Source organism: Macaca fascicularis, chromosome 4 (assembly GCF_037993035.2).
Source record: "Macaca fascicularis isolate 582-1 chromosome 4, T2T-MFA8v1.1".
NCBI classification, from domain to species: domain Eukaryota; kingdom Metazoa; phylum Chordata; class Mammalia; order Primates; family Cercopithecidae; genus Macaca; species Macaca fascicularis.
This window is the reverse complement of record NC_088378.1, coordinates 3,147,887-3,175,424: the sequence shown is the minus strand read 5'-3', so window position 1 is coordinate 3,175,424 and position 27,538 is coordinate 3,147,887. Positions and strand designations below refer to the sequence as shown.

General features: G+C 37.8%; 1 protein-coding gene across 32 annotated transcripts in view; it reads left to right on the top strand.

The window, feature by feature from the left end:
* Positions 1 to 27,538, top strand: part of AFDN (afadin, adherens junction formation factor) — a 141,971-nt gene that overhangs the window by 41,877 nt on the left and 72,556 nt on the right. For 15 of the 32 annotated variants that reach the window (XM_074036762.1, XM_045391735.3, XM_045391743.3 and 12 more), the window contains exons 3-9: positions 2,133 to 2,248; positions 3,976 to 4,139; positions 7,106 to 7,266; positions 12,175 to 12,332; positions 21,387 to 21,498; positions 23,043 to 23,210; positions 25,975 to 26,019. In XM_074036762.1, the coding sequence (XP_073892863.1) occupies positions 2,133 to 2,248; positions 3,976 to 4,139; positions 7,106 to 7,266; positions 12,175 to 12,332; positions 21,387 to 21,498; positions 23,043 to 23,210; positions 25,975 to 26,019 (924 nt within the window). The remainder of the gene's footprint in view (positions 1 to 2,132; positions 2,249 to 3,975; positions 4,140 to 7,105; positions 7,267 to 12,174; positions 12,333 to 21,386; positions 21,499 to 23,042; positions 23,211 to 25,974; positions 26,020 to 27,538) is intronic. The other 17 variants (XM_045391746.3, XM_065543153.2, XM_045391745.3 and 14 more) reach the window with 6 other exon arrangements.

Here is a 27,538-nt window from a genome sequence, read left to right as displayed (position 1 = left end):
CGTTTAAAACTAGGATCAAAGCTGGATGTGGTAGCATGTACCTATAGTCACAGCTACTCAAGAGGCTGAGGTGGGAGGGCTACTTAAAATCGAGAGTTTGAGTTCTGCCTGGGCTACATAGTGAGACCCTCGTCTAGAATCAAATTTTATAGTAAACGATGACAACGTTTGGAGACCTTAGTTACAAAAACAAAGTCTGTCTCATGTTTATCCTTACTGCTTCAAATATGGACTAACTGAAAAAACAAAGACTTTGTCTTGGGCTGTCTTTCTTGACTTTCTGTGTGACTGTTGGGATGTGATTATGAAGAGCACTCTGAGTTTAGGACTTGAACCAGTATTTCTCAGAACGTCTTCCAGTCCTTGGAAAATCACATCTTTCTCTTGCAAGGAGTCTGTGTTATCTTCATCCTTATCAGTTGTCTCTTTAGTTAATAATTGGTCTGTCTGATCCTCATTTATTACTGGCCGAGTTTGTGCTTGATGGAGTTTTTACTATCACTTTAATCAGCATTGTGCAATCTTTTTTTTTTTGAGACAGGGTCTCACTTTGTCACCCAGGGTGGAGTGCAGTGGTGCCATCACAGTTCACTGTGGCCTCAGCCTCTTGGACTCAAGCAATTCTCCCACCTCAGCCCTCCGAGTAGCTGGGACTACAAGCACACAGCACCATACCCGGCTAATTTCTTCTTTTTCTTTTCTTTTTTTCTTTTTGGTGGAGATGGGGTCTCGCCATGTTGCCCAGGCTGGTCTCATACTCTTGAGCTCAATCGATCTATCCACCTTGGCCTCCCAAAGTGCTGGTATTCTAGGTGTGAGCCCAGCCAGCATCGTGCAACCCTGTCCTTTTCTGCAAAGTGTAGCAGTTTGCAGTTTGTGTGACAGGGCGTTGTCACATGCATTCTGACCTTGAGGTGATGTGACTGATAGGTGCTGGGGAGTGGGCAGGGCTGGACAGCAGGGAGTGATGTTTGGATAGGGAGTCAGTGATTTTATTTTATGGTGAATTTTACTTTTCTTACTCAACCCGGAAAGTGCCGGCTCTTGTGTTATTGACGTTTAGGTTACAGAGCATTCCTGTGACATGTTTCTGAAAGAGGCATTTCTAAAAAATCTCAAATTCTGCCAAATTGTATATTAAAAGATAAGGACTTTAAGATAAAGATTTGGGTAGGTCACTCAATACCTGTTTAAATTTGTAGCAGTGGCTCAAAGAACAGTTGAAGGTTTGAGCAGAGTGAATGGATTTCTCCAAGCGGCAAGGAGCATTCCTGGGGAGTGAGTGTAGCCTGACTTGTGTGTGGGCCTTGCAGCCTCAGATCTGTTGCCAGCTCCTGCTTCCTTAGTCTTCTCCACCCTGGGATGGGTATCTTGGCCAGTAGGAGCAGGTCCATCCTTCAGTGCTGCCTTTCTTCCACAGCTTCCAGCGACTGTAGGCCTCTGTGAGGTGGTCAGGTTGTGTGAGGCTCTCACGGAGACCCTCTGGAGTACCATGTTCCTGATAAGTGTGCCTGGGAGGCTTGCTAATGAAAGAAATAATATACCAAATATAGTCCTTTATATAAGAAAAGTGATGGTAACTCTATGGTGGAAGGAGAGGTGAGTGTTGAAGTGGGCAAATTTTGGAGAGAAGGATCAGATGCACAGAGATAGGAAGAATAGTGCAGTCATCACTTCCAAGACCAGTGGGGGCTGCTGCCATTGCTTCATGTAGGGTACAGCATTAATGTGATGAGAACAATCTCATAGAATCAGTGGAACTTCTGTGTGGTATTAACATTCTATCCTTATTTTCCAGTTGCATATGAGATCATTTGATTTACAGAAATAAGCTTTTAGCAAAAACCATGTATACATTTTTCTTATTTCATGTATATTTCTCTTATTTTCCCAGTTAGATCTAAATGAGGGAATTGCCTCTGTTCAGTGTCTGGCACTGGATATGTGATAAACATACAGTAGCAACAAAATATCGAATTAATTAAAACTAATGATTTTACATTTTGAACAATACATTTCAATCTGCAAGTAGGTACTTTGTCTGTAAAATTAAATGTACATCAGAATGCTTGTATTAGCTAGTTCCATGAAATAACCATAGCTTATTCTTTTTTTCATTTCATGTTTTGAAGAAGAAAGAAGATTGGACATAGATGAGAAACCTCTAGTTGTACAATTGAATTGGAACAAAGATGACCGGGAAGGCAGATTTGTTCTTAAGAATGAGAATGACGCCATTCCTCCTAAGGTAGGAACCCTCAGTATTTTATGGTCTTGGTCCAGGGTCAGGTCTGACAGATAAACAGGAGACTGATGTTTTGTTACAGGAGTTCCTTCTCTTTTTTGCTTCTCTTTATAAAGCCTTTTACCCTCCTCGCAGAAAATAATTTAAAAGAAGCCTTTTTCTCCCTACTTTATCCTTTATCTCAACTAGTAATTCCAGATACTGTTTCTCACCTTTTTGAAGAATATTGATGTAAACTTGTTACCGCGAGATTTGATGATCAGGCGATCAGCTCCAGTTGATTTTTTTTTTTTCAATAATATAAAATCAGAATTGTTCTAATAAGGATCAAAAGGGAAAATAATGCTTTTATATCTATTTGTGAACTTTTTGATGCAACTTTGGCTCATTTGAAGCCCTTTCATTTTGTGCAGGGTTAGGAATTAGTAAACTTTCTTGAATGATGGAATAGAATGATTCTAAAACTTTCTAGGGGATAGGATATCTGGAATTCTGTGCTGCTGTGTTTATTTTGTGCTAAATCAAGTGGCATCTTATACAAGAATTCATTATGGACAAATGATAGCAAATGCAAAGGTTAAGAATATTTTTACAAAAAATCTTCCATTTAATTCCCCCCTCCCCCCAGCCCCGCCCTGCCCCCCAACAGATTGGGAAAAGACTGTCCTTAATCACTTTTAGCAGCATAAATTTTTCATTTTGTGTGATGTCACTGTTCCGTGTTGAAGAGTCATGGAGATGTACAAAATGTATTCTTGACCTTATTTGTTACTGTGTTTAGTGACGTGTTATATTTTCAGCAAATTCAAAAAAAGTTAAGAATGCGTGTCCATTGTTAATGCTATATGTGATTTATTTCATTTCTGCTCCACAATTTCAGCAGATGCTATTTCATTCTGTAGATTTTGCTATGGACCACAAACCCTCGTTGACATGTATTGGAACTCCTAAGACCAGACCAGTGCAGTGCTCCAAGTATCTATGAATCAAATGGCAATGTTCACATGATTTTCTTCCCTAACTTATAGAGCAGAAGGCAGTTTTCTTTCCCATCACAATAGCCATTCTTTTCCTTGTTTTTCATAGTTATTTTCTTAAGTTATCCATAAAAATAATGCATCTCTGTCATCTGCTAGCAGGCCATTGTTCAAGGTTAAAATACAAGTTAAGAAGAAGCAAGCAAATAAATCAGATCTGGAAACGCAGTTAGAGATTTTTGCACAAACGTAATACTTGCAACTGTTTCATAAAAGCCAATTCATTATGGTTACTCTTAACATTTCCTTTAAAGTTAAAAACTGTTGTAGACGATTTGTCTATTCATTCTTTGTTTTTATAATTTTGTTAGGTTTCTTTTATTCAGGTTACTTTATGTAAATTACTTGGAGTTTTACTGAAAATTAGATTTCATCATTTCTACCCCAGTTTTCTGACTGGCTTTGATTTTTGTTTCTTAGCTTGCTTGCTCATTAGTTTTAAAATGAGGTAAAATATAGATTCGGTGAAATGCACAGTTCTTGAATGTGCAGTTCAATTGATTTTAATAAATACACCCATGTAACTGTCAGCTGAATCAAGATAAAGACCATTCTCATTACTCCAGACCTTCCTCTGTTTCAGTAGCTTTGCTCACATGTTCGGCAGCATGTGAGATGAAGTTAGCTAAGCCATGGGCAGTTTTATGTGATTCTGTGTAGTAGTCAATATGGTGATAATGTTACTTTCATCAGAAGGCTCAAAGTAATGGACCTGAAAAGCAGGAAAAAGAAGGCGTTATCCAGAACTTCAAGAGAACTCTGTCAAAGAAAGAAAAGAAGGAAAAAAAGAAGAGAGAAAAAGAGGCATTGCGACAGGCGTCTGATAAAGATGATAGACCTTTCCAAGGGGAGGACGTGTAAGTCAGTTTTGGAAATATTTCCCTGTCTTTGTGCTCCAAATCAGATGTTTTTATTGCACCAAAATTGTTAAATTTTCAGATAAATTATGAAAAGGATGAGTATCAGTCAGGAAATGTATTTGGGTATATACTCCCAGTTCTTCTGTGTGGAGGGAGGATAGAGGGGCTTACCTAAGCAGGGTTCATTGCTGGCAGTGCCTGTCTTGCTATGCTTGGGGAGAATCTCTGCACTCACAATCTTGCTAATCTTAAGTAAACTCTTGTTAACTTCATTATTTTTCTTTTTCATCTTCAGCTGGGTTTTTTCCTCATTTCTGTGGTTTTGGCCATGAGGCAGCAGTTGTCTCTTATGTACCTCAGATACACTTAATGCCTAGTCAGAGGCTGACAAGGTGAAAAGCAGATTTTCCCTTTTAAGCTTCAGATCACCAGCTAGTTCCCTCCACTCCCACCTACCATTTCTTATTTTGTCACACCAGTTCCGTTGTAGATGGTTACCTATTTAAGTGTTTGAGGATCTGACACAGAGCTGAGGGAATAAGTTAAATCATTGCATTTTCACTATAACAAAAAGAGACATTAGGAGAAACTAGACTTTCCCCTTAATGTGGAGTTTCTAGTTCCTGTTTTCACCTTCAGCAGTTTTTGGCTTTTTAGTTAGTGCATTTGGTTATCATATGCCTATTCTTAGACAGCTTGCTGTTGCCTTGGTCTTGATTGCATGGTATTCTATACATTACTTTTCTGTAAATCAAATAATGTATGTTCTTTTTAGAAAGTCAGAATATATAGATTTGCCAAAAAGGGTAAAGAACTTAAAGAATTCACCTGTCATCACATGAACCCAAAGAGAATCATCATCTAGTTTGTTTGTTCTCTATAAATGTTTCTATTTCATAGGCTTGTCTGGAGAGGCTTTAAACGGAAATGTAACCACAGTTTCTTCAACTGGATTTTCACTTGATATTTTTCCCACTAAGATGTTTATATTTCACAAAAACATTTTTAAATGATTATACAGTATTATATAGTTCTTCCATAATTTATGTAACTAGTCCATTTTTGGTGTACTTATAGATTGTTTAATAGTGGTTCTTTGTTTTGTTTTTAAATAAATGTTCCAGTGAATATCCTTGTTCTACGACTTAGGGAATTCATCTGATTACTTTCTCAGGGTGCATTCTAGAAGAATGATTGGGTAACAGGGTTTGGGTACGCTCATGTGTTCTGAGCCCATCGGCAAACTGCCCCGTACTGTCATGGAGCCCAGAGACTTCTCTTTTCTTTACACCTGCAACTCTTGGGTGTCACAGAACAGTCTATTATCTCTACAGTATATAGTACCTTCCGTAAATTGAATTTGTTATCATTAATAAGGCAACAGCTTTCCACGTAGTTATTAACCGTTTATATTCTTTTGTTGGAGTGGCCTGTCCAAGCCTTTTTCCCATTTTAAAATTGATTCTAAGTGTTCTCTACGTATTGAGGTTATTAACCATTTGTCAGTGAATAAGGTATACTTTATAGTGGAATTTGAGCCTATTTTGTGTTGTATCAAAGGGGGTTTAGATGTGAATCTACTAGGCGGTGGTGCCTATGTAAACACTTGAGTCTAGTATCACATAATAAGGCTCTATTAAATGCAGTTATGCAAGAGAAAAAAATGTACAAAGATACGCTGCTCATACATGAAAAATATCAAAGGAGAATTTAAAACTTAGGCTAGGTTCATGCCTGTAGCCTCAGCTACTCAGGAGGCTAAGGTGGGAGGATTGCTTGAGCCTGGGAGATTGAGGTTGCAGTGAGCAATGACTGTGCCACTGCATTCCCGCCTGGGCTACAGAGCAAGACCCTATCTCAAAATAAACCAAAACGTACCAAATGCTTCTACTTTATGACTTGCTCTGTTTATCATCCTATTTATGGGGTGATACATTATTTGACTTAAAATAAGTTGTTCAACTTGATTAAAAGCTTAACTATTTTTAATTAAATTATTTTTATGATTAAAAATTGTATCTTTGAAGTATATTTACCAAAATGTAGTTAAGTATGTTAATTACCTAGTGTTGTTTTCAGCTTATTCTATACATTTGACTCCTTCACAGAAACTGTTGGAGCAATTTCCTTTTTGAAAATTTAACTTCAAGGAAGTTAATGTTTTTTAAATCCTTTAGGTGTTAAAAAAATCATTCCATTCAGTTAATTTGGGCTTTTCAAAATTTGCTGTAATTTGCTGTAATTTTTTGTTGTTGTTGTTGTTGAGATAGAGTTTTGCTCTTGTTGCCCAGGCTGGAATGCGATGGCGCGATCTTGGCTCACCGCAACCTCCACCTCTCGGGTTCAAGTGATTCTCCTGCCTCAGCCTCCCAAGTAACTGGGATTACAGGCATTTGCCACCACGCTTGGCTAATTTTGTTTTTTTAGTAGAGACGGGGTTTCTCCATGTTGGTCACGCTGGTCTCAAACTCGACCTCCGGTGATCCACCCACATCAGCCTCCCAAAGTGTTGGGATTACAGGAGTGAGCCATCACGCCCAGCCTAAATTTGCTATAATGTTAAGACAGATTTTTGCAAAATTAAAGTATATTCAGTCCTATATTTCTTTCTTGTGGTTGGAAGGTCATGGTATAATATTGATCTGTTTTAGGGTAACACTGGTGGAAGTTACTGAAATGTATAATCAATATATTTTTCTTTTAGCATTATTCATGAATAAACTCACTATTAATGTAAGCTTTTAATGATAGATTTCTGTGTAGTTCAGTATATTCGTTTGTATTGAGAGAAACTATTCTTTATCATTAGTAATTAACATGTGGTAAATAGTACATAACAGATGTATTAGGGTACAGATGTAGCTGAATAGCATCTGCCATTTTGATTTTTGTATGACTGCAATGTGTCTATTTCCAATAAGAAAACAGTGTTTAAAATATTGTTGGCATTTTTTTTCTTACAGTGAAAATTCTCGACTGGCTGCTGAGGTTTACAAAGACATGCCTGAAACCAGCTTTACTCGAACCATTTCTAATCCTGAGGTGGTTATGAAACGACGGAGGCAACAAAAATTGGAAAAGAGAATGCAGGAATTTCGGAGCTCAGATGGGCGGCCTGATTCAGGTACAAACTTGGTATTTTTCTCTGTTCTACCTGTTACAAAGAGCATTGTTTAATTACACTCTTTATACGTGCATGAGACCTGCTTTAATTAAAGCAATGGGTGAAGTAACCTTTTCCTAACAAATGTGTACCATATACTTCTGGTACAAAATCAGCCTACCCTTTGTACAAGAGTTCTGTTCACATAGGGATATGTTTAGTTTCATACTTTCCCCCAATACAGCTCTTAAAAAAAAAAAAAGCTAGAAAATTTCAAGTATGTACAAAAAAAGAGAGAAAGATACAATAAACTCCCATGTACGGATCACCGAGGTTTCTTCTGTACTCCAAAATACATTGCCTCCATTTTCAAACTATTATTGGGGAGCAAATCCCTAACTTATCATTCTTTCAACTATAAATATTTTGGTATATTTTCCAGAAGGATAAAGATTCCTTAAAAAGCAAAACAAAATATAACCATAGTATCATTATCAATATAAAATAATTGGTAATAATTCCTTAATGGTATCAAATAACTAGTCATTGTTTAAATTTTCCTGATTGCCTCAGATAATGCTTTTATTTGGGATGGGATCTAAATGAGACGTAACACATTGAATGCACGGTCACTTGCTTCTGTGTCCATCGCAGACACTGCTCAGGACTCTATTTCTCCTGAGCATATTTCAGCCTAGTGTCCAGAGAGCCACCATCTGCGGGGAGCGTTGGCCCACCCTAGCGTTCGTTCTTATTTTGACCCTTAGCACCCTATAACTGAGTCCTAATTACGTATTTCACAGGACTTGTTGTGCCTGTGATTCAAAAAAGATCTCAGAGAGTACAGGACTTCTTGGTTCCATAAATCTTTTAATAGATTATATTTGAGATGTGAATGATTCTTCGTTTATATGTATTTTGTCTTGTTCTGTCAAGAATTTGAAATAATTTCTAAATATATGCACCGAAAAAAACACAAGAAAATAAGGAGTCTGAAAGAAAATATAAAGAAGAAGAGTAGTAAAAAGTTTTTAAAAGACAAGAGGAATGCTTAGCAATGGCTACATGTGCTAACTACATGTCAGACCTGAAGGCACTTTGTATACTGTAAGAATGAGTTTGATATTATTACTGAAATGAATTTCTGAATTTATTCTATGGTTCCCTTAAAGAATATTCCAGTATGGGCTAGAGGTAGTGAGTCATGGTAAACATAGCTAGGTTGGAGTGTCAATTTTTGTATCTAACTTTAAAAAATATTTGTTATAATGAAATATGCTTTGATGTGGTTAGAATGTAACATTTATATATATATATATATATATATATATATATTTTTTTTTTTTTACGATGAAATAGGAAGTTTTTGTATGTCACTTAGCTTATGTCCCCAGATTCCCCCATGTAGTTTGCACTGCCATTGGGGGTATTTTGATGGAAAAATTTGATATGCTTTGTTAATAAGCTATTGATGAGTTTTAAGCTAGGGGTTTAGAAAGCTTTCATTGTAGCCTGAGCTTTATATCTGGAGAGATTACTGTGGAAGCAGAGTGGAAGATGGATTTGAGAGAATTCTGATTAGAAGCAGGCATGCCCATTAAAATTATTGCTTTGCCCATATAAGGAATAAGGGGCCTCTGAGCTGTGTCATTGACAGCAGGACTATAAAGGGAGAAAGGTCTGAAGAAATATTTAAGAGGTAGAATTATCAGGAACTGGCAATAGACTGGATTTTACTGAGGAGGGGAGGCATTCAGGACGGCCCCTCTGCTTTTTATTGGAAAGATGTTGATGGACTGTAGAATGAAGAACGTTTGGGGGTGGAAGATAGGTTTTGTTTATGTGTGTCACATGAAGTGCTGGTGGGATATGGGATATATTTTAGGCTAGTGTTTCAGTAGCACATGGTGATTAGGGTTTGGGAGTGATCAGTGTCGTTAGACAGTGTATAGGTGATTCAGAAACTTAAGGGAAAGCCATTGATAAGAGGAATCAGCAAAGAAAACAGGAAAAACTGCAAAGAATTAGGAGGAGAAATAGCAGAACATCTAAGTACAGCTTGTCTATTAAAGGGGTGATTGGGGTAGAAGGAGCATTTTTCTATATGTAGACTCTGAGGAAACTCTTAACTAAATATTGGTAACAAAAAATGACCCTTTATGGTTAATACTAAGGAAGCCAAAAGTATTAATGAAGTCTTAAGGTTTTTATTTGTTAGTTTTAACAAATAACTTGCTCTGAAAACGTACATCCTTATAGCCTACTGCAGCTATCAGCTTAGCTCTCAGGTTGATTCTTTAGTGTGGGCTGCAGACAAGGGCACCTGTGAATACCACTTCTCTAAGAGTGACAACTGTGGCTGTTATTTTTCTCTCTTTTACCCCAAGGATTAGTTTCTCAAGTTCTGATGACAGAACCTACATGTCCCCCTTAATTTGGTTCTGTTAAACTCACCTCACAGGTGATCAGGCATCATAATTCATAACAAGCTTTGCCCCTGAACTTTGTATTTTTTAACACTTAGTTATATTTGCTTCATGATGGCTTCAAAATGTAGTTGACCCCAAAATGCCCTACATATCTCAGTTAATTCATTTGTGTCACAAATATTCTACCATTTATTGTTATGGTTTTTTTTCATTGATAAATTAACAAAATTGTAAGATAAGTTTTAGTTGATTCTTCCTCTTGGGCTTTTTAGTGCGCAGTCTTAGGAGTAGCAGGGCACTGTGAAGTGCAGAAGCACATGGAGCTGGGGTCAGGGTACAGTTGGAACCACTGTGCACAAACCAAGAGCTACAGTTTCTTCATCTTCAAAACGGGACACTAACCAAAATCATATAGATGTTAACTGCAGTCTACCTACTTGTTTACTCATCCTATTGTACATATGTTTTTTTTGTGACTTTTTTGAGGCCTGTATTTGGATGTGGAGTGTAATTAAATAAGGAGTGTGCATTCTGGTGTCATGGAAAACACACAGTTTAAATGGACTCCTCTCCTGTTGCTGATCTCCCTATCTTCACCCAAAAGGCAGGATCCTCTTTGGAAAGCACAAATGACATTTTGCCCACCTCCTTAGACACATGCACGCAGACACACAGTCATACATGTGCACTCTCTCTTGCGCGCGTGCACACACACACACACACACACACACACACACACAGAACTTAAACCCTTCCAATGGCTCTCACTTTAACTGGAATAATTCAAACTCATGATGTGATCATGGTCTGAGAAGTCCTGTAGGATCTGGTCTCAGCTGGTTTCTGACCTCATCTGCGCCTTTTCCCCTTGCTCTGTCCGTACTGGCCAGTGAACCCAACCAGACATACCCCAACCCTGGGCCTTAGCAGCTGCTGGTCCTCTGCTGAGACAAAGCCCTTCCTTTAGATTTTCACATGATTACTTCTGTCTTGTTGTTCAGGTCTGAGTTCAAATGTTTATTCTTCAGAGAATTCTTGGCCAGTTATCCAAGCTTAGGATGCTCTCGGTCATGTTCTTTCTCACAACCTTTTATATTTTCACAATGTATGTCACTATTTTAAAGGTATTTATTTGTTTTCTTGTTAGTCTTCTTCCTCTGCATCCTGCGTCCCAACCACAGAATGTAAGCTGTTGAGGCAGGAACATCATCTGACCTGCTTATTTCTGTTCCTCTGCATTGGAACAGGGGAGCCCCGGGGCAGTGTGAGCGTGCACATGGTAAAGATGTGCTGCAACCTGTGATTCCCCTGGCCCGGCTTAGCAGGTCCATATTCTAATACTACTGTGGACTAGTTGGTTTCTTAAAAGACCAACATGATTTTACTGTGAGCTAAGTTATCAAAATGCAATTCGTGCCAGACTTGTTGAAAAAGAGAGTATGAGAAATATTCAGTAGTTGAAAAAGAGAGTATGAGAAATATTCAGTAGCTGAAATAACTGCATTAGAATCAAAAAGTAATGGAATCATGGAAATTAAGAATTTGCTTCAAGAAACCCACAGATTTTCTAATCTAGCTCTCTTAAGTTACAGGTGAGAAAATTGAGAGTTAAAGAAGCTAGAGTGCATACCTAGGGGCACACTGTCTTAATGGGACTGTGGAGCCTATCTTAATTTCTTCCCTCAGTATCCTTTCATCTAGACTTCAGATTTCAAGGCATATTAATCTTGGACCATAGGTAGAAAGCAGATTATGACACCAAAAGTGACAATATTATGACATATACATGTAGATTTCCATTAAAAAGAAACACAAAAGAAAATGTCAGGATATCCAAATTGCTCTGCTGTAGTTGGTTTTCTTTTTTTCCCCTAAATAAGTTCACAGCTATAAAGGACATTGTAGTTTGTAGTGCCTGGAAGTAAAAATAGAACTTTGCTCTGTTGGCAAATCTCTCATGAAAAATATTTGGCCTCGAGCACCTGAGATCTCCTGGTTCCTACTTCACTTTTTAAAAATGAATTTATTTAGTGGGTTAATATTTGACTTTATCTGGGTTTTTAGTTTGTTTCAGATTGATGATCAGGAAGTAGGAAAATGGGAGAAATAGGTATATGATAATATGTAGGTAAGGAAATGGGAAAGCAATTGAATAAAGAGCAGCACCATAGAGAAATTCTGGAGTTCCTTCCTTTTCTTTCCTCACTATAGTGGAAATCAGTTCATTGTTATAAAAACTCCTTTGGCTTGAAGAGAGAAGATGAAAATGATCTTTGTCATACTGGATTGTTCATGGTTTCTAAATGTCACTAGATCAACTAGTTACTGCTATTATATGTTATCTAACAGGAAATGAAAAAAATCGTTATTAGGCAGATTGTCTTTGTACTCGTTATAGCTAGAATGCAGGTACCTTTTTCTCAAGTGACTGTAAATGTTAGCTACCTCTGTTATTGGCATAAAGTAAGTTGTACTCAAAGATGTCAAAATGTTTTTTCAGGTGGAACATTGAGAATTTATGCAGATAGTTTAAAACCAAATATTCCCTACAAGACAATCCTGCTGTCTACTACAGATCCTGCAGACTTTGCTGTGGCTGAAGCTTTAGAGAAGTATGGTCTGGAAAAAGAAAACCCTAAGGATTACTGCATCGCCCGGGTAAGGAACTTGATCAAATCAGTAGCTCTTTCTTTTTTTTTTTTTTGAGACGGAGTCTCGCGCTGTCACCCAGGCTGGAGTGCAGTGGCCGGATCTCAGCTCACTGCAAGCTCCGCCTCCCGGGTTCACGCCATTCTCCTGCCTCAGCCTCCCGAGTAGCTGGGACTACAGGCGTCCGCCACCTCGCCCGGCTAGTTTTTTGTATTTTTTTTTTTAGTAGAGACGGGGTTTCACCATGTTAACCAGGATGGTCTCGATCTCCTGACCTCGTGATCCGCCCGACTCGGCCTCCCAAAGTGCTGGGATTACAGGCTTGAGCCACCACGCCCGGCCTATCAGTAGCTCTTTCTACTTTGCATTTAAATGGAAGATTTTCTTTAAATCAAATTAAACCTAGATTTTCACCCCACCATGTCGTTTAGAATCTGATAAATTACAAATCATGTGCTAAATGTATATTTTTAAAAAGCAGTCTCCCTTCCATTACAAAAGTAATATATGTTTCTATTATAAAATAAGAAAAATATTAAAAGGCAAATTAAAGAAAATAAAAATTACCCCAAAAGCAACTGACCACATATATGTGTGGTTCTAATTCTTGTCTCTTTTCTGTTCCATTGATACATATGTCTATCTTTTTACCAATACCAAGCTGCCTTAATTACTGTAGATTTATAATAAGTCTTAAAATTATATAAAGTATGTGCCAGTTTTGTTCATTATTTTAAAAAATTGCTTTGTTTATTCTCGGTTGTTTGTGTTTCTTTATAAATTTTAGAATCAGCTCGTCAGTGTCTACCCAGAACCTTCTGGGATTGTGATTGGGTTTGCATTACAGATGAACTTTGATAGACTTCTCATCCTATTAATACTTAGTCTTCCAATTTGTGAGCAGAGTGTATCTCTTTATTTACTTAGTGGTTTAAATTCTCTCAGCAGTGTTTCATGGTATTCAGTGTGGAGGTCTTGTGCCTCTCTTGTTAGCTACAGGTAGAATTAAATAAAACGGCTTGTTGTTTGAGTTTTATAACTTTTATCTTCTTGCTGAGAAGCTAAGAAGTTACATTGAGTTGGAAAAGCTAGTGATTTGTAACTTAGGAATATAGCCCAACTTTTAGCAGACAGTAGATGGGAAATCATGTTTTTCTCACATTAAAGTGACAATAAAGGAATACAAATTTGTTCAAATGCACAGGAACAAAGAGAATGAGAGAAGAAATGACGAGATTAGAGTAGTCTGTGGAATTTTGCAGATGTAAATGAGAGGTCTCTAACTTGCCAGAGAAATCTTGCTGGGAGGACATCAAGACAAAAGCAGGCAAGTGTGTCCCAGCCCCAGGAAGACTCAGGAATTAGAGGCTTTGAAACTTTCTAAGGGCTGAAAAGAAGAAATTGGGCTGAAAGTTTCTATAAGAAGTGGCAGACTCCACCAGATTCACTTCCCTACCTTAAGTGCTGAAGGCTAGGGTAAAACTAATGGGAGATGAGTGGGTGTTGAATGGAGTCCTTGGATTTGGAGGTAACAGGACTAGCACAAGGTGATAAGGGTCTTCACTGAAAACAGGAGGATGAAGTGAAAGACTGTACCCAGAATACTGATGTCTAGAAGATTTATGGATCCCTCTCAGAAGGCACTTGTCGAAAGAAAGATTTGTATGTAAATGGACCTTTGGAAATTCTGGTCTAATAACATCACTCTGAGACTTAGCAACAGTAACCCTTGCCCACATATATAGACTTTACATTCAGCTTTCATGGGACTTGCTGTCAAATGTCGATAGCCAAGGTTCAACAGACATTTGAAAAAAGTACCTTTAAAATGGGGACAAATCAACACAAACATTAAGAAAACTGGAGCTAAAAGGGAGAAACTGGAGAGAGCAGATGGAAGTTTGACAACACTGAGACTCACAGAGATAAAGAAAATAGTGCATCCATGAAATATGACTAGAATGCCAGAAAAAGAAACAGAGGAAGAGCTCTTAGAAATTTTGTTAAGTAAATAAGGGATCGAGGGGGAAAATATTAATAAGATAGGTGGAAAATGAGGAAATCTACCTAAATACAGATCAAAGAGAAAAAGAAGTAAAACAGACAAGATACTTAGATTATTAGTGTAGAATATCCAACATATACTAAAGGGGGATCAATCAGAGAAAACCAAAGGAAGCCTGGCATGGTGGCTCACTCCTGTAATCCCAGCACTTTGAGGTCAGGGGTTTGAGACAAGGCTGGTCAACACTGCGAAACCCTGTCTCTACTAAAAATACAAAAAAAAAAAAAAAAATGAGCTGGGCATGGTGGTGCGCACTTGTAATCCCAGCTACTTGGGAGGTTGAGGCAGGGCAATTACTTGAACTCGGGAGGTTGCAGTGAGCCGAGATCTTGCCATTGCATTCCAGCCTGGGCAACGGAGCGAGACTGTCTCAAAATAAAAAAAAAAGGAAAACCAAAGGAAATGGAGAGACGGAATTTATCAAGGAAATACTGCTAGAATCTCTCAGAACTGAAGGAGTTTAGTTTCTAGGTTGAAAAGGCCCACTGAATAATGGTACAATTGCTTTGACAAAGACCCAAACCAAAGCTTATTATTTTGAAATTGCAGAAAACTAGTGTTAAAAAGAATGATTCAAAAGATTCAAGTTACATGTAAAGGTTTTAGGAGTAAGACTGGTGCTAGACTTCTCAACAGTAACTATGGAATCTGGCATGCCATGTACTTTCAAATGCAGAGTGAAATGATTTCCAATCCAGATTGTCAACCAAGTGTTAGGTGGATGGAATAAAGACATTTCAGAACATGCAAGACAAAAATTTACCTCACACGTGCCCTATCTCAAAAAAGTGCTGGAGGACATTGTCCAGCAGAATGATGGAGTAGGCCAAGAAAGAGAGAGAGGGAGAATTCAAGAATAGAATCTATCAGGAGAAGGGAATTCCTAAAGATGGTGGGGAAGGAAAGTCCGGAAGATTCCTCTGCAGTAGTCCTGAACGGCACACACTCGAGATTGGAGATAATGTCCAAAACTGAACGTAAATAGCAGTAAGGACACATTGTTTAGAAATATGGTGGTAAATATTAGTTGTGACATCTAAAATAAACGAATATCCAGTACATTCCCAAGGATATTTCTATGAGCATTTATTTTTGCAGTATTTTGTGCATAGCAATAAAAGAGCGGACAACAAGCCCAGCACTAAGGAGTGCTTCTGCTACTCAGTGACATGTTGCTTTGCAACGTCAATTAGATCTCTACTGGTTGACCTGGAGATATATACAGGCACACCTCGGTGATGTTGCAGGTTTGGTGCCAGACCGCCACAGTAAATCTGGCATCACAATAAAGTGAGTCACACGAGTTTTTTGGTTTCCCTATACATATAAAAGTTATGCTTTTAGTATACTGTAGTCTATTAAGTGTGCAGTAGCATTATGTTTAAGAAAAAATGTACCTACGTTAATTTAAAAATACTTTAGTGCTTAAACAATGCTAACGATCATCTGAGCCTTCAGCAACTTGTAATCTTTTTGCTGGTGCAGGGGCTTGCCTGGATGTTGATGGCCGCTGAGTGACCAGGGTGGTGGTTGCTGAAGGTTAGGTTGGCTGTGGCAACTCCCTAAAATACAACAAATGAAGTTTGCTGCATTGATCGACTCTTCTTTTCACAAAATATTTCTCTGTAGCATACCGTACTGTTTGATAACATTTTATGTACGGTAAAATTTCTTTCAGAATTGAAGTCAGCCCTCCCAACCCCTGCCACTGCTTTATCAACTAAGTTTATATAATATTTGAAATCCTTTGTTTTCATTTCAACAGTGTTCACAGCATCTTCACCAGGAGTTGATTCCATAAGAAACTACTTTCTTTGCTTATTCCTAAGAGGCAACTCCTTGTTTGTTCAAGTTTTACCGTGAGATTGCAGCATTTCAGTCACATCTTCAGACCCCATTTATAATCTTAGTTCTCTTCCTGCTTTCACCTCATCTTCATTTACTTCCTTCACTGAGGTCTTGAACAGCTCCAAATCATCCATAGGATTTGAATCAATTTCTTCCAAACTCCTGTCAGTATTGATATTTTTCCTTATCCCATGAATCACGAATGTTCTAATGGCATCTAGAATGGTGAATACTTTCCAGGTTTGCACCCCAGATTTATCAGAGAATCACTATCTATGGCAGCTATAGCCTCATGAAATGTATTTCTTAAATAATAAGACTCGAAAGTCAAAATCACTCCTTGTTCCATGGGCTGCAGAGTGGGCGCTGCTTTCGTAAGCATGAAAGCAATGTTAATCTTGTACCTCTCCACAGAGCCTGGGTGAGTAGGTGCCTTGTCAGTGAGCAGTAGTAGTTTCAAAGTGTTCTTTTTTTCTTTTTTTTTCCTTCTTTCCTCTGAGCAGTAGGTCCCAGCAGTGGGCTCAAAATAGTAAACCATGCTGTAAATAGATGTGTTGACATCTAGGATTTGTTGTTCATTTATAGAGCACAGGCAGAGTTGATTTGTATAATTCTTAAAAGCTCCAGAATTTTTAGAAAGGTAAGTGAGCGTTGGCCTCAACTTAAAGTCACCAGCTGCATTTGCCCCTAACAAAAGAATCAGCCTGTTCTTTGAAGCTTCGAAGCCAGGGATTGCCTTCTCCTCTCTAGCTAGAGAGTCCTAGATGGCTGCTTTTTCCAATAGAAGGCTGTTTCAGCTTCATTGAAAATCTGTTTAGTGTAGTGACCTTCATTAATGATCTTAGCTAGATCTTCTGGAGAACTTGCTGCAGCTTCTCCATCAGCTGCTTCACCTTGCACTTTTGTTTTACGGAGATGGCTTCATTTCTTAAACCTCACAAATCAACCTGTGCTAGCTTCAGACTTTTCTCACCTTTCTCAGCCTTCATAGAATTAAAGAGTTAGGGCCTTGCTCTAAAGTAGAATTGGCTGTAATGTTGTGGCTGATTTGGTCATTTATCCAGACCATTCAGACTTTCTCCATATGAGCAATAAGGCTGTTTCTCTTTCTCATCATTCATGTGTTCATCGGAGTAGCACTTTTAATTTCCTTTAAGAAGTTTTCCTTTGCATTCATAACTTGACTGGCACCAAGAAACCTAGCTTTCTGCCTGTCTTTGCTTTCAACATGTCTTCCTCACTATGTTTAATAAATTTTTAGCTTTTGATTTAAAGTGAGAGACGTGCAGCTCTTCCTTTCACGTAGAGGCCATTTTAGGGTATTAATTGGCCTAATTCAATATTACTATGTCTCATAGAATAGGGAGGGCCAAGGAGAGGCAAAGATGGGGAGTGGAACATTCAGAACACACACATTTGTCAGTTAAGCTTGCCATCTTACATGGGTGCAGTTCATGGCACCTGAAAACACTAGTAACATCAAAGATCACAGATCACCATGACAGATTTAATAATAATAATGAAAAAGTTTGAAGTAATGTGAGAATTAACACATACACACAGACACAAAGTGAGCACATGGTGTTGGAAAAATGGCACCAGTAGGCGTGCTCAACGCAGGCTTGCCACACACCTTCATCTTGTATTTGTTTTTCTTAAAAGAGCAATATCCTTGAGGCATAATAAAGCAGCAGGGTATGCCTGTACATTTACGAATACCCAGTCATCATAAACAAAACCAGATAACACAATGCTGTGTATATGTTTACATGAGCAAAGAGAAAGGTAAATGCATAGAAAAGATACTATCTTTCAAACTGAGTGAGGGAAAGAGGGAGGCAAAGACTTTTAAAATGTGTTAAATGATTAAGATCTGAATCACATAAAATAAATGCATAAAGATAATTATTGAAAGTATGGTCACAAAAATATAGTTATCTCACAGTAGTTTTTTTTTTCTTGTGCTTTTTCTGTATTTGTATTTTTTTTACAGTGAACTTGTGTTATTCAGAATCAGAAAGAAATATAGCAAAGCCCATTTCGTTGTGGGGAAGGGAGAAGATAGATGAACCATAGGTATTTGGTAATTTGATGCACCTTTTTATTTCTTTGGCCTTTAGTAGGAAGTAGTAAGAAATAATATTGATAAAATTGAAGGAAAATGGTTGTCTCAGAAGTGAAATTTTAAAATTTATACTTCTAAATGAGAATCCATAGATAAAGAAACACTGTCATGAACTAGAGTTCTGCCATACTCTGTGGGGCGTTGATGGGGTAAGGTTGTATAGTCAAGGTAATTGTGCATTCTCTCTGAAGGAGAAATTCTGCCATATTTTGTAGGCTGTTGATGGGGTAAGGTTGTAAGGTTCTATAGTCAAGGTAATTGTACATTGTCTCTGAAGGAAAAATACCTGAGCTAGAGGACATTGTGTTGTGTTGCCCTGACAGTTACTTGAAGTACAGGAGAGCTCTGTTATAATCCTGGGCCTCATACAATAATCACTTATCTGTTCATAAGAACTATGTAGCAAGCATGACTGTGTATATAGGAGACATAATTTACATATAGAATAATTAAGTCCATGGATATGATGGTTCTTTAAGTGTTCCTTATACTTACAATTGATTAGTAACTGCTGTACGACGTTTCCTAAGTCAGAATACTATTAGTAAAACAGCAGTGTACATAGCGTCTGTACTACTGAACAGAGGCCTGATGCTTTCTGATCTGTGTCCCTCATCTGTTGCGTGAACATTGAGGGCAGAAACTTGAAACCCCGTCTCTACTAAAAATACAAAAATTAACTGGGCATGGTGGCGGGCACCTGTAATCTCAGCTACGTGGGAGGCTGAGGCAGGAGAATCACTTGAACCCCTGGGAGGCAGAGGTTGCAGTGAGCCGAGATCGTGCCACTGCACTCCAGCCTGGGTGACAGAGCGAGGCTCTATTTAAAAAAAAAAGTCTAGTGTTGCATCTGATACATGGTGTTGCTCCAGTATTTGCCAAGGGAATATTTATGTTGATAAGTGTATATAAGTCTATTTAATAATAAACTTCTATAAAATTGCATCTGATAAACTTTGTAACATCTGTTTCCTTTCAGTAATTTTTGGTTCATTTTTACTGATGAAAATGAGAAAGTGAAGGAGCACCTTAATCGGGGTTTTAAAGTTATAAAAGCCTATCTTGGGATTTTATTGACAGTCCCTTGTGAAATCATTTGATAATTTCCTTTGAGTGTTTCTTCTGGTTTTGGTTTTCTGTTCTATTATTTCCTAACCAGTTTTCTTTTACAAGATTAGGCAATACAAATCAGGAGGTAATTATTGTTTTGCCTTGAAATTCTTTATCTTCTCAGCTTGCCTTTTTATTTTTTTATTTTTATGTTTTTCTTTTTGGAGATGGAATCTCGCTCTGTCACCCAGGCTGGAGTGCAATGGCATGATCTCAGCTCACTGCAACTTCCGCCTCTTGGGTTCAAGCCATTCTCCTGCCTCAGCCTCCCAAATAGCTGAGGGACTACAAGTGCACGCTGCCATCCCTGGCTAATTTTTTGTATTTTTTAGTAGAGACGAGGTTTCACTGTGTTGCCCAGGCTCGTCTCGAACCCCTGAGCTCGGGCAGTCCACCCGCCTCGGCCTCCCAAAGTGCTAGGATTACAGGCATGAGACGCTGCGCCTGGCCCAGCTCGCCATTTTATAAATTATAGCTGTTTTCATATTCTTTATTCATTATTTTATCTATTTAATTATTCAATAAATTTTCTCCTTGTTAGATATTATCCTGGGATAAGAAGAAGCTGCCCTTAGAGCTTATAATAAAGGGAGACAGAAAGACGAAGAAATAGAAAAACAGGGAGCTTTTCTATTAGAATGAAAATCATTGAATGCTTTCTAGAGAAGTTGTACTTAAGCTGAAGGATGAATGGATGTTATTAGACATGAAAGTTGGGGCAGGAGGGGTCATGGAAGCATGATATATGTCACCAAGTGTGAGAATTCTGGTTCCATGTGACTTGGCTCTAAATGTTTGATAACAATGGAGACTAAAGAGATGAGTGAAGGTCAGATCCTGAAGTAGTATATGTTCTGAGCCAAGATACTGAATTTAATATGAAACACTATGAAGAAAGATTGATTAATTTATGATAAGGTATGTTTTAGTCTATTTGTCTTTTTAAGGTAATTGAAGCAGTGTAGAGAGAAATTACAAGGTTCTGTAGAAGAGTCTAACCCATTTGGTATGTGAGCATGAGGATACATTTGGGTGGTGAGGTCTATTAAGATAACATCATTACATTAATTACAGGTTGCAAGTAATGTTCACATGCCAGTGACTTGGCCTTCTTTTCTTATTCTCTCTAATCCTGTTTTGGTTCATGTTAGCAGTGCGTGAAGAGGGAAGATGAAGCACCAGCACAAAGTCTAGAAGAATATTGGACAACCATCATCTCCCACTCTCCTCCATATTACAGTGTTTTGGGGGCTTTCTTAGATGATTAAAAAAATTGTTTGGCTCTAGTAAAAACATAATAAAAAAGTAATACAGCATTATGAATTTTTAAGAGTTCAGTGAATACAGTATATTGAAGCAGGTGGTTAAAAGCATTTGTTGAATGAATGACTACTTGCCCTGTAATATATCTAAATGGTCTGATTAAAATTTAATCATAAAGAGATTATTTACAAGCAAACGAAAACTATTCTGGCTTGTTGTGTGGTGGTTATCCTAAGAGATCACATATTGTATGAACCCACTTTATAAAAACAATTCTTTGAATGTGAAAAGGTGGTTTAAGGACTAGAGAGATTGAAATTTGCAATAGTGAAGAAATTACGTGGAAGTTAACCATTACATACTGCCTTTCCATATAAAAGGTTGTAAAAAAAAAATATTCAGTCTAGCTCTTTTTAGGGACCAGGTGATTAAAAGCAGCCAAATCAGCTGGCTTAGCTTTTTATTGTAGACTATTACCTTTCACTTTTATTGATGATTATTTTGATGATGAGTGAGAATTGTTTCTAGTGCTTGATTAATATAATTCTACAGTGACATTTTATTCATTCAAAAGCAATAAATGTATTCTTTTAAGTACTTGCTAACCTAGTTACTTTGGCACATTCACAGTTAATTATTTTTGTTTTTTTAGGTTATGCTTCCTCCTGGAGCCCAGCATTCTGATGAAAAGGGTGCTAAAGAAATCATTCTTGATGATGATGAGTGTCCTTTACAAATCTTCAGGGAATGGCCAAGTGACAAAGGTAGTAACCTTATTAAAGGATTACTTACACCAGATTCCTACATGATATACCAGGTGTTCACCTTACCACATGATGTAGGAGTTGTGTACGTAAATATTTTTGGATGGCCTTGTTGTTGTTGTTGTTGAGACAGAGTCTTACTCTTGTTACCAAGGCTGGAGTGCAATGGCGAGATCTCGGCTCACTGCAACCTCCACCTCCCGGGTTCAAGCAATTCCCCTGCCTCAGCCTCCCAAGTAGCTGGGATTACAGGCGCCCGCACCCATGCCCCGCTAATTTTGTATTTTTAGTAGAGACAGGGTTTCTCCATGTGGATGGCTTTTTGCTTTAGAGCTTTCTGCCTCCTTCATTTACTTGCTTGATGATTCCTGAGTGATGCTATTGTCCCTAAGACCATACTCAGCTTATCTGAGTCTCATGTGTTAGACACTGAACAAATGGTGATACGGCAGGTAAATCACACATCTCATGAAGAAACTAGAATATTAGCACTACAGCAAGAAGCAGAAGATTATTGATATCTACCAGTAGTAGATAACACATTTCATGCTGACCAGATTAACTGTGCGATGTTTGGACAAATTTGTTGTGATAGAGAAAATGATTTCTGTAACCCTATAGATTGTCCAGTGATTTAGTCATTTCAGATAATGAATTCACACTTAGCATTACTGAAACAATTTTCCCTAATTATTTCAAAGCAGTCAAAGTTTAAAGCTGTGTTTTTAAGAAAATGTGGTTTTCTTTCAAATTCACGTCATAAGTTAACTGTTAACTCTCTAGAGGGCCTTGCATTAATAACGACATAAAAATATATTGCCGTTTAATCGTGTCAATATGGAATGTAGATTGGTAGTTTTAAAACACCAAAAAAATCTTTCTCAGCAAGCAAATTTCTATCCTCCTTAAAACACTTGTTTAGTACTTTTTAAAAACAGTATGAAGTTAAAATTTTATTAAAGGCAAATTGCTTTAATTCTTTAAGTTGAACTTAATAAAAATCAGGTCAACTAAAAATATACATATTTATTTTGTTAGTAATAGAATTCTTGTTTTATTTCAATAGGCTTTTGTGGGAACAGGTGGTATTTGGTTACATGAATACGTTTTTTTCGTGGTGATTTCTGAGATTTTGGTGTACTTATCACCCTAAAAGTACATTTTCATATGTGTATTTGTGTGTGAATGTGGTTTTTTTATATATGAATGTATTTACTGATCATAGAGTTGTTTACTAATGTATAAGCATTTATTCTTAAATTGATGTGTTGTTTTTCAAGCTTATGATGTCTTTAGGTAGCTGTTAATTTAGAATACTCTTTGGAAACTGCTTGCTAGAGCTTTTCAAACACACCAAGAGGCTACTAATATTTCCTCTGTTGAGTAAAAGTATAAATTGGGTAAGCTTTACTCAGTGATTCCTTGGCAGATGTTCCTAAATTACATGCATCTTCTTGAGAAAGCTTTGCACAGTTGACTGCCAGTCGGCTGGCCATCCTGACTAAGCTGAGTCTGCCTGATGATTTTCCATGCTGCTGTTCTAGGGATTTTAGTCTTTCAGTTGAAGAGGAGGCCACCAGACCACATCCCAAAGAAAACCAAGAAACACTTGGAAGGCAAGACACCCAAGGGAAAGGAGAGAGCTGACGGGTCTGGCTATGGCTCCGCCCTTCCTCCGGAGAAGCTGCCCTATTTAGTAGAGTTAAGCCCAGGTGAGAAAGATGGTCACACCAGCACATATTATTAATGTGCATTTTTAGCTGTAAATCTTTGTACTTTCTAATGCATCTTCAGGTAGTCTTCTGTTGGCCGACTTAACATTTTTAGCCTTTTTTTTTTTTTTAAAAAGGTAACTCATTAAGGTAACATTTATTTCTTTAAAAACTTAAGGTTATAAAATATGTATGTATTTACGTAAAAATGGTTCACATGGACAAAAATGAGTATTAAGAAACAAAATTTAACCAGTGTATAGACAGTTTTAAATTATTTTAATCGCTTAATTTTTTTTCCCAAGATAACTTTAGTAAAATAGTTAATCTACTAAAGTTGACAAATTGATATTTACCCCTTTTACGGGCAGATTTCATAAAGGTGTGTGTGTCTGTGTGTCGAACTGTTGTTTCTGATGCATGGACAATATCTAAAAAGAATATCTTTAAATTGTATATCTAAGAAACCCATCTTAGTAAGAGGAAGGCTATTTGATTTTAAAATAACAGACTATGTTTATTTTCCCAAGTCCTCTGAAGTGTTTTGTTTGTAGAACTCTAATACGCCAAAGCTGTTGTTTCAAGTTAGCCATTGAGTAGAGAAATACGTGGGCGTTCTTAAAGAAGTGTTTTACACACACATTCCTAGGTGGAGTGTATGTTTGCACATATGTATGCTGTACATGACATTTATCGTTCAGTTAACATTACTTCATTCCTTATTTCATTATTAAATGCTGTTATGTGACCTGCATTATACAATACTGTGAAGATCAGAGTGTTGCACCCGCATCCCAAGCTGCATTGAAAGAAAGCCCGATTTAGTAATCACAAATTAGCAGAAAATTGAACCAGTTATGTGTATGATATATGGCTCCATGAACGTGAATTACATTTTTTATTCTTTGATTTTTGAGAGTTTATTTTTATTTACAAGGTTTCTTTAGTTTCTTACAGTTAGGTTATTGTAGTTAACTAATGATTAGATACGATATTTGTTGTCCAGCAGTCTCATGGTAGAGTAGGTTATATAAATACAGGAAGTGATGGTATCATTTTCATGCCACAGTTAGTGGCAGTGTGGCTTTAGGTAGTAGCTTTTATACTTACTTATACTTCAGGACTTTAAAAAAAATTAATTGATTAGCTATTTGTGAGGAATATATTGGTGTTGCTAACCTCAGTTCTCTGGGTGGAAAGTTTATTTAAATTTATATTATCTCACTGTAGTTTGGAAACACATCCCAGTATTGTTGTGTGTCTATAATGTGTGTGAGAGCATTGGTGTTTGGTTATCTGAGATAATGAATGGCAACTGTGAAGCAGTCATTAGTTTTTGAACTTAAAAATTTTTAGGCTCTTTTTCGGGTATTGGGTCTGCCCTTTAAAATTTTATATTAAATTCTAGAAACTAATGATTGTTCTCCAAATCCAAATTTTTGAGGATTTAAGAGTGTTAAGTCCTTGGAGAAATTGATAAATAGCAGCTGACAGAATAATTTTCAAATGAGTAATGGACAGTTGATTTGGTAGATAGCAGAGACAGGATGAGAATTCACTCATTGGCTTGTGCATTTGATGAATAGTTACTGACACGTGTTGTGTGTCAGATCTGGGCCTTGGAGGCAGAGCACCAAAACACATCAAAGCCCTTCACCTTGGGAAGTTCTCTTCTAGTGAGAATTGTTATTTTGACTGCTTCTTTCATACGTATAGTCTCTCAGGTAATCAAATATATAGAATATTTTTTTGTAGGTGTAGAGTAGATCACAGTTCTGTACTACTTTTCACCAAATACTGGCAACAGCATTTGTTACATGGTTATTAATACACTGCATTCCTCATGGCTCTCTGCTGCCTTCAGTCAGCATTCATTGACCCTTCTACTTTAGGCAAAGCAATGGATACAAAAGGATTAAGTTCGTTCCTGCCTTCAGGTAATTCACACAGCGGGAGGGAATCACACACAGTGCCATGTGATAAGTGACTCTGCCTCTAGTCCCGACTTCTCGTGAGCTCTGTGCTTGTGGGATAGCTTAACTTGTTCCACACGTCTGAAGTTCAGGTCTGGTACCACTATTTTAGGAGTGACCTAAGGGTTAGTGGCAAGCCTGAATGCAAGGCCAGGGTCTTCCCTGCACCAAAGCCATGTTCTTTCACTAAGTCATGATGTCATTTAGTCAGCATGCTGAATGAAATTGATCTCTTTGCCATTTATGAGAAAATAATATCCATCCATAATGATTTTTTATGAATGGATAAGTACTGTATTTCCCCTGGGCACATTGTCAGCCAAGCATTATATCCTCAATGCTGAAGTTCTGCTGGGTGTGGTTAGGAGTTTTTGAGATGTGGTCATGAGCTCAACATTGTCTTTTGGAGGAATGGGGAGCAAATATGTTATTTCGTTCTTTGCTTTGGATTTGAATGTGTTCTTTAAACAGAAGAAATCAGCCCAGTGGGGTGGTAGCCCTTCATATGATTAACTCACTGTTGCTGTCCTGCTGCTTGGTGACTCACCTGTTGTCCTGTGGTTTCCCTTAACAGTCTGCACTGGTTTCTAAAACACTGACTGGGGCACTAGTATAGTCTTGTCCTCACAAAAGCTGATGGGTGAAGTGTACCTTTTCTTCCTTTGAAATGTGTCTCACTGAAGTTCACCCTCTGCGTCTCTTCTCCTCCTCCCCTATTCCGCGTGTTCTGCATGGTCTCTGTCCTGCTGATGCTGCCTTCACCTGGGTCCTGGCATGTGTCTTAATCCCAGGGAGAAGGAATCACTTTGCCTACTACAACTATCACACTTATGAAGGTAATGCTATGCTTACTACTACTTTTGTAACTAAAGCACTAACAGAACCTCATGGGCAAAATAGTGTTGAATGACCAAATATCTTATGTATCAGTTTTTTAGTTGATATAAATAAACTATTTTAAGAAATTTGATGTACTGTCATTTTATTTGTACCTAGTAAGTGTTCCATATCTAGAACTCATTTCATTTACTGGAAGCTTATTTTGTGTCTTTATTTTACCAGGTTCACCCTGGGAAGGAAGTGAAAGCAAAAGCAGCGCTGGTTGTGGAGGGATGCTGGGGAGTAAAGACAGAGTGCCGTTTCAAAGCACTCCTTGGGTGGTGCTCAGCCAGTCTGCCTCCCTTCATCTGTAGACCAGGAAAACTTTCTGGTAGCAGCGCTGTTACTGTCTGTTGTGGGGTTACTTAGACTTGCCCCTGCTCTTCAAGGTGCTCCAGATTTATGATCATTATCTATGGAGAAGAAAGAGGCTCAGGCACTTCGGGCAGAAATTGACTATTTGTAGAATACTCTTTGAGGAAGGGGAGAAAATTTGGGATTTTTGTTTTTGGCAACAGTTTTGTATGTTACTCCCTGTGAGATAACTGTCCTTCTAATGAGGAGAGGGAATGGGCTGTTACACTCTCCCTTTCCTCCCCAGCTCAAACCAAACATCCCTTTATCCGCTAAATCCTGTGGCCACCATTTAGGTTCTTCAAAATCTGTAACAGCTTTAACTATGGTTTCCTGTTATTACTGTGAAGTAATAAGAAAAGAGAGCCTAGGAAGGATGTTTATTTCTAATCTATCTGTTGACAGATCACTATTACCATAGTGAAGTGAGGAAAAGGGAGAGACTGAGAAAGCAGCTTCTCTTTCTCCCTTTCTCTATTTTGAAATCTGTTGATGTAGAAAGGTGTGTGATGCCTCTTTATTGTCTCACAGGAGACCTGTCAGAAGCATTCAGAATTTGAAAGACTGTGGATGGGAATTTTTCTTTCATCTCTAAACACATTTTTAATGTTCTGTTTTTAACTTTGCATTGAAATGTTCTTGTTTCACACATGATTACTTATTTACTGCTTTTGCTTTCTTTGTGTCATTTCTCTGTGACTGTATTGCGTTCAGTTTTCTTTATTTTTATATAAATATTCACTGCTGACACATCAAGTTTTCATTGATTGCTAACTATGGACCATATGTGGAGTGATCAGTGCCAGGGTAAAAAAGATTTTTTTTATAAAACCTAGCCACCAGGGAGCTCAGAGATAAGGGAGATAAGTAGATGGAAATCATCATACAATACGGTTAGTGGTACAATTAATATAACAGAAATGGGGTGCTCCGGGAGTAGATAAGAGGGACACATTTCTTTACCAAGGGGGTTCGTTAGAACTGCCTTTGGTGGTTAAAACACACAAAATCGTAAACTGGAGGATTTGGACTCAGCAGGTTGGGAAGGGAACTAACTATGTCCAGGAAAAGCCCCAGATGATTTTAATGTCTTGTTCAGATCAGGACTTTATTGGAACAGTT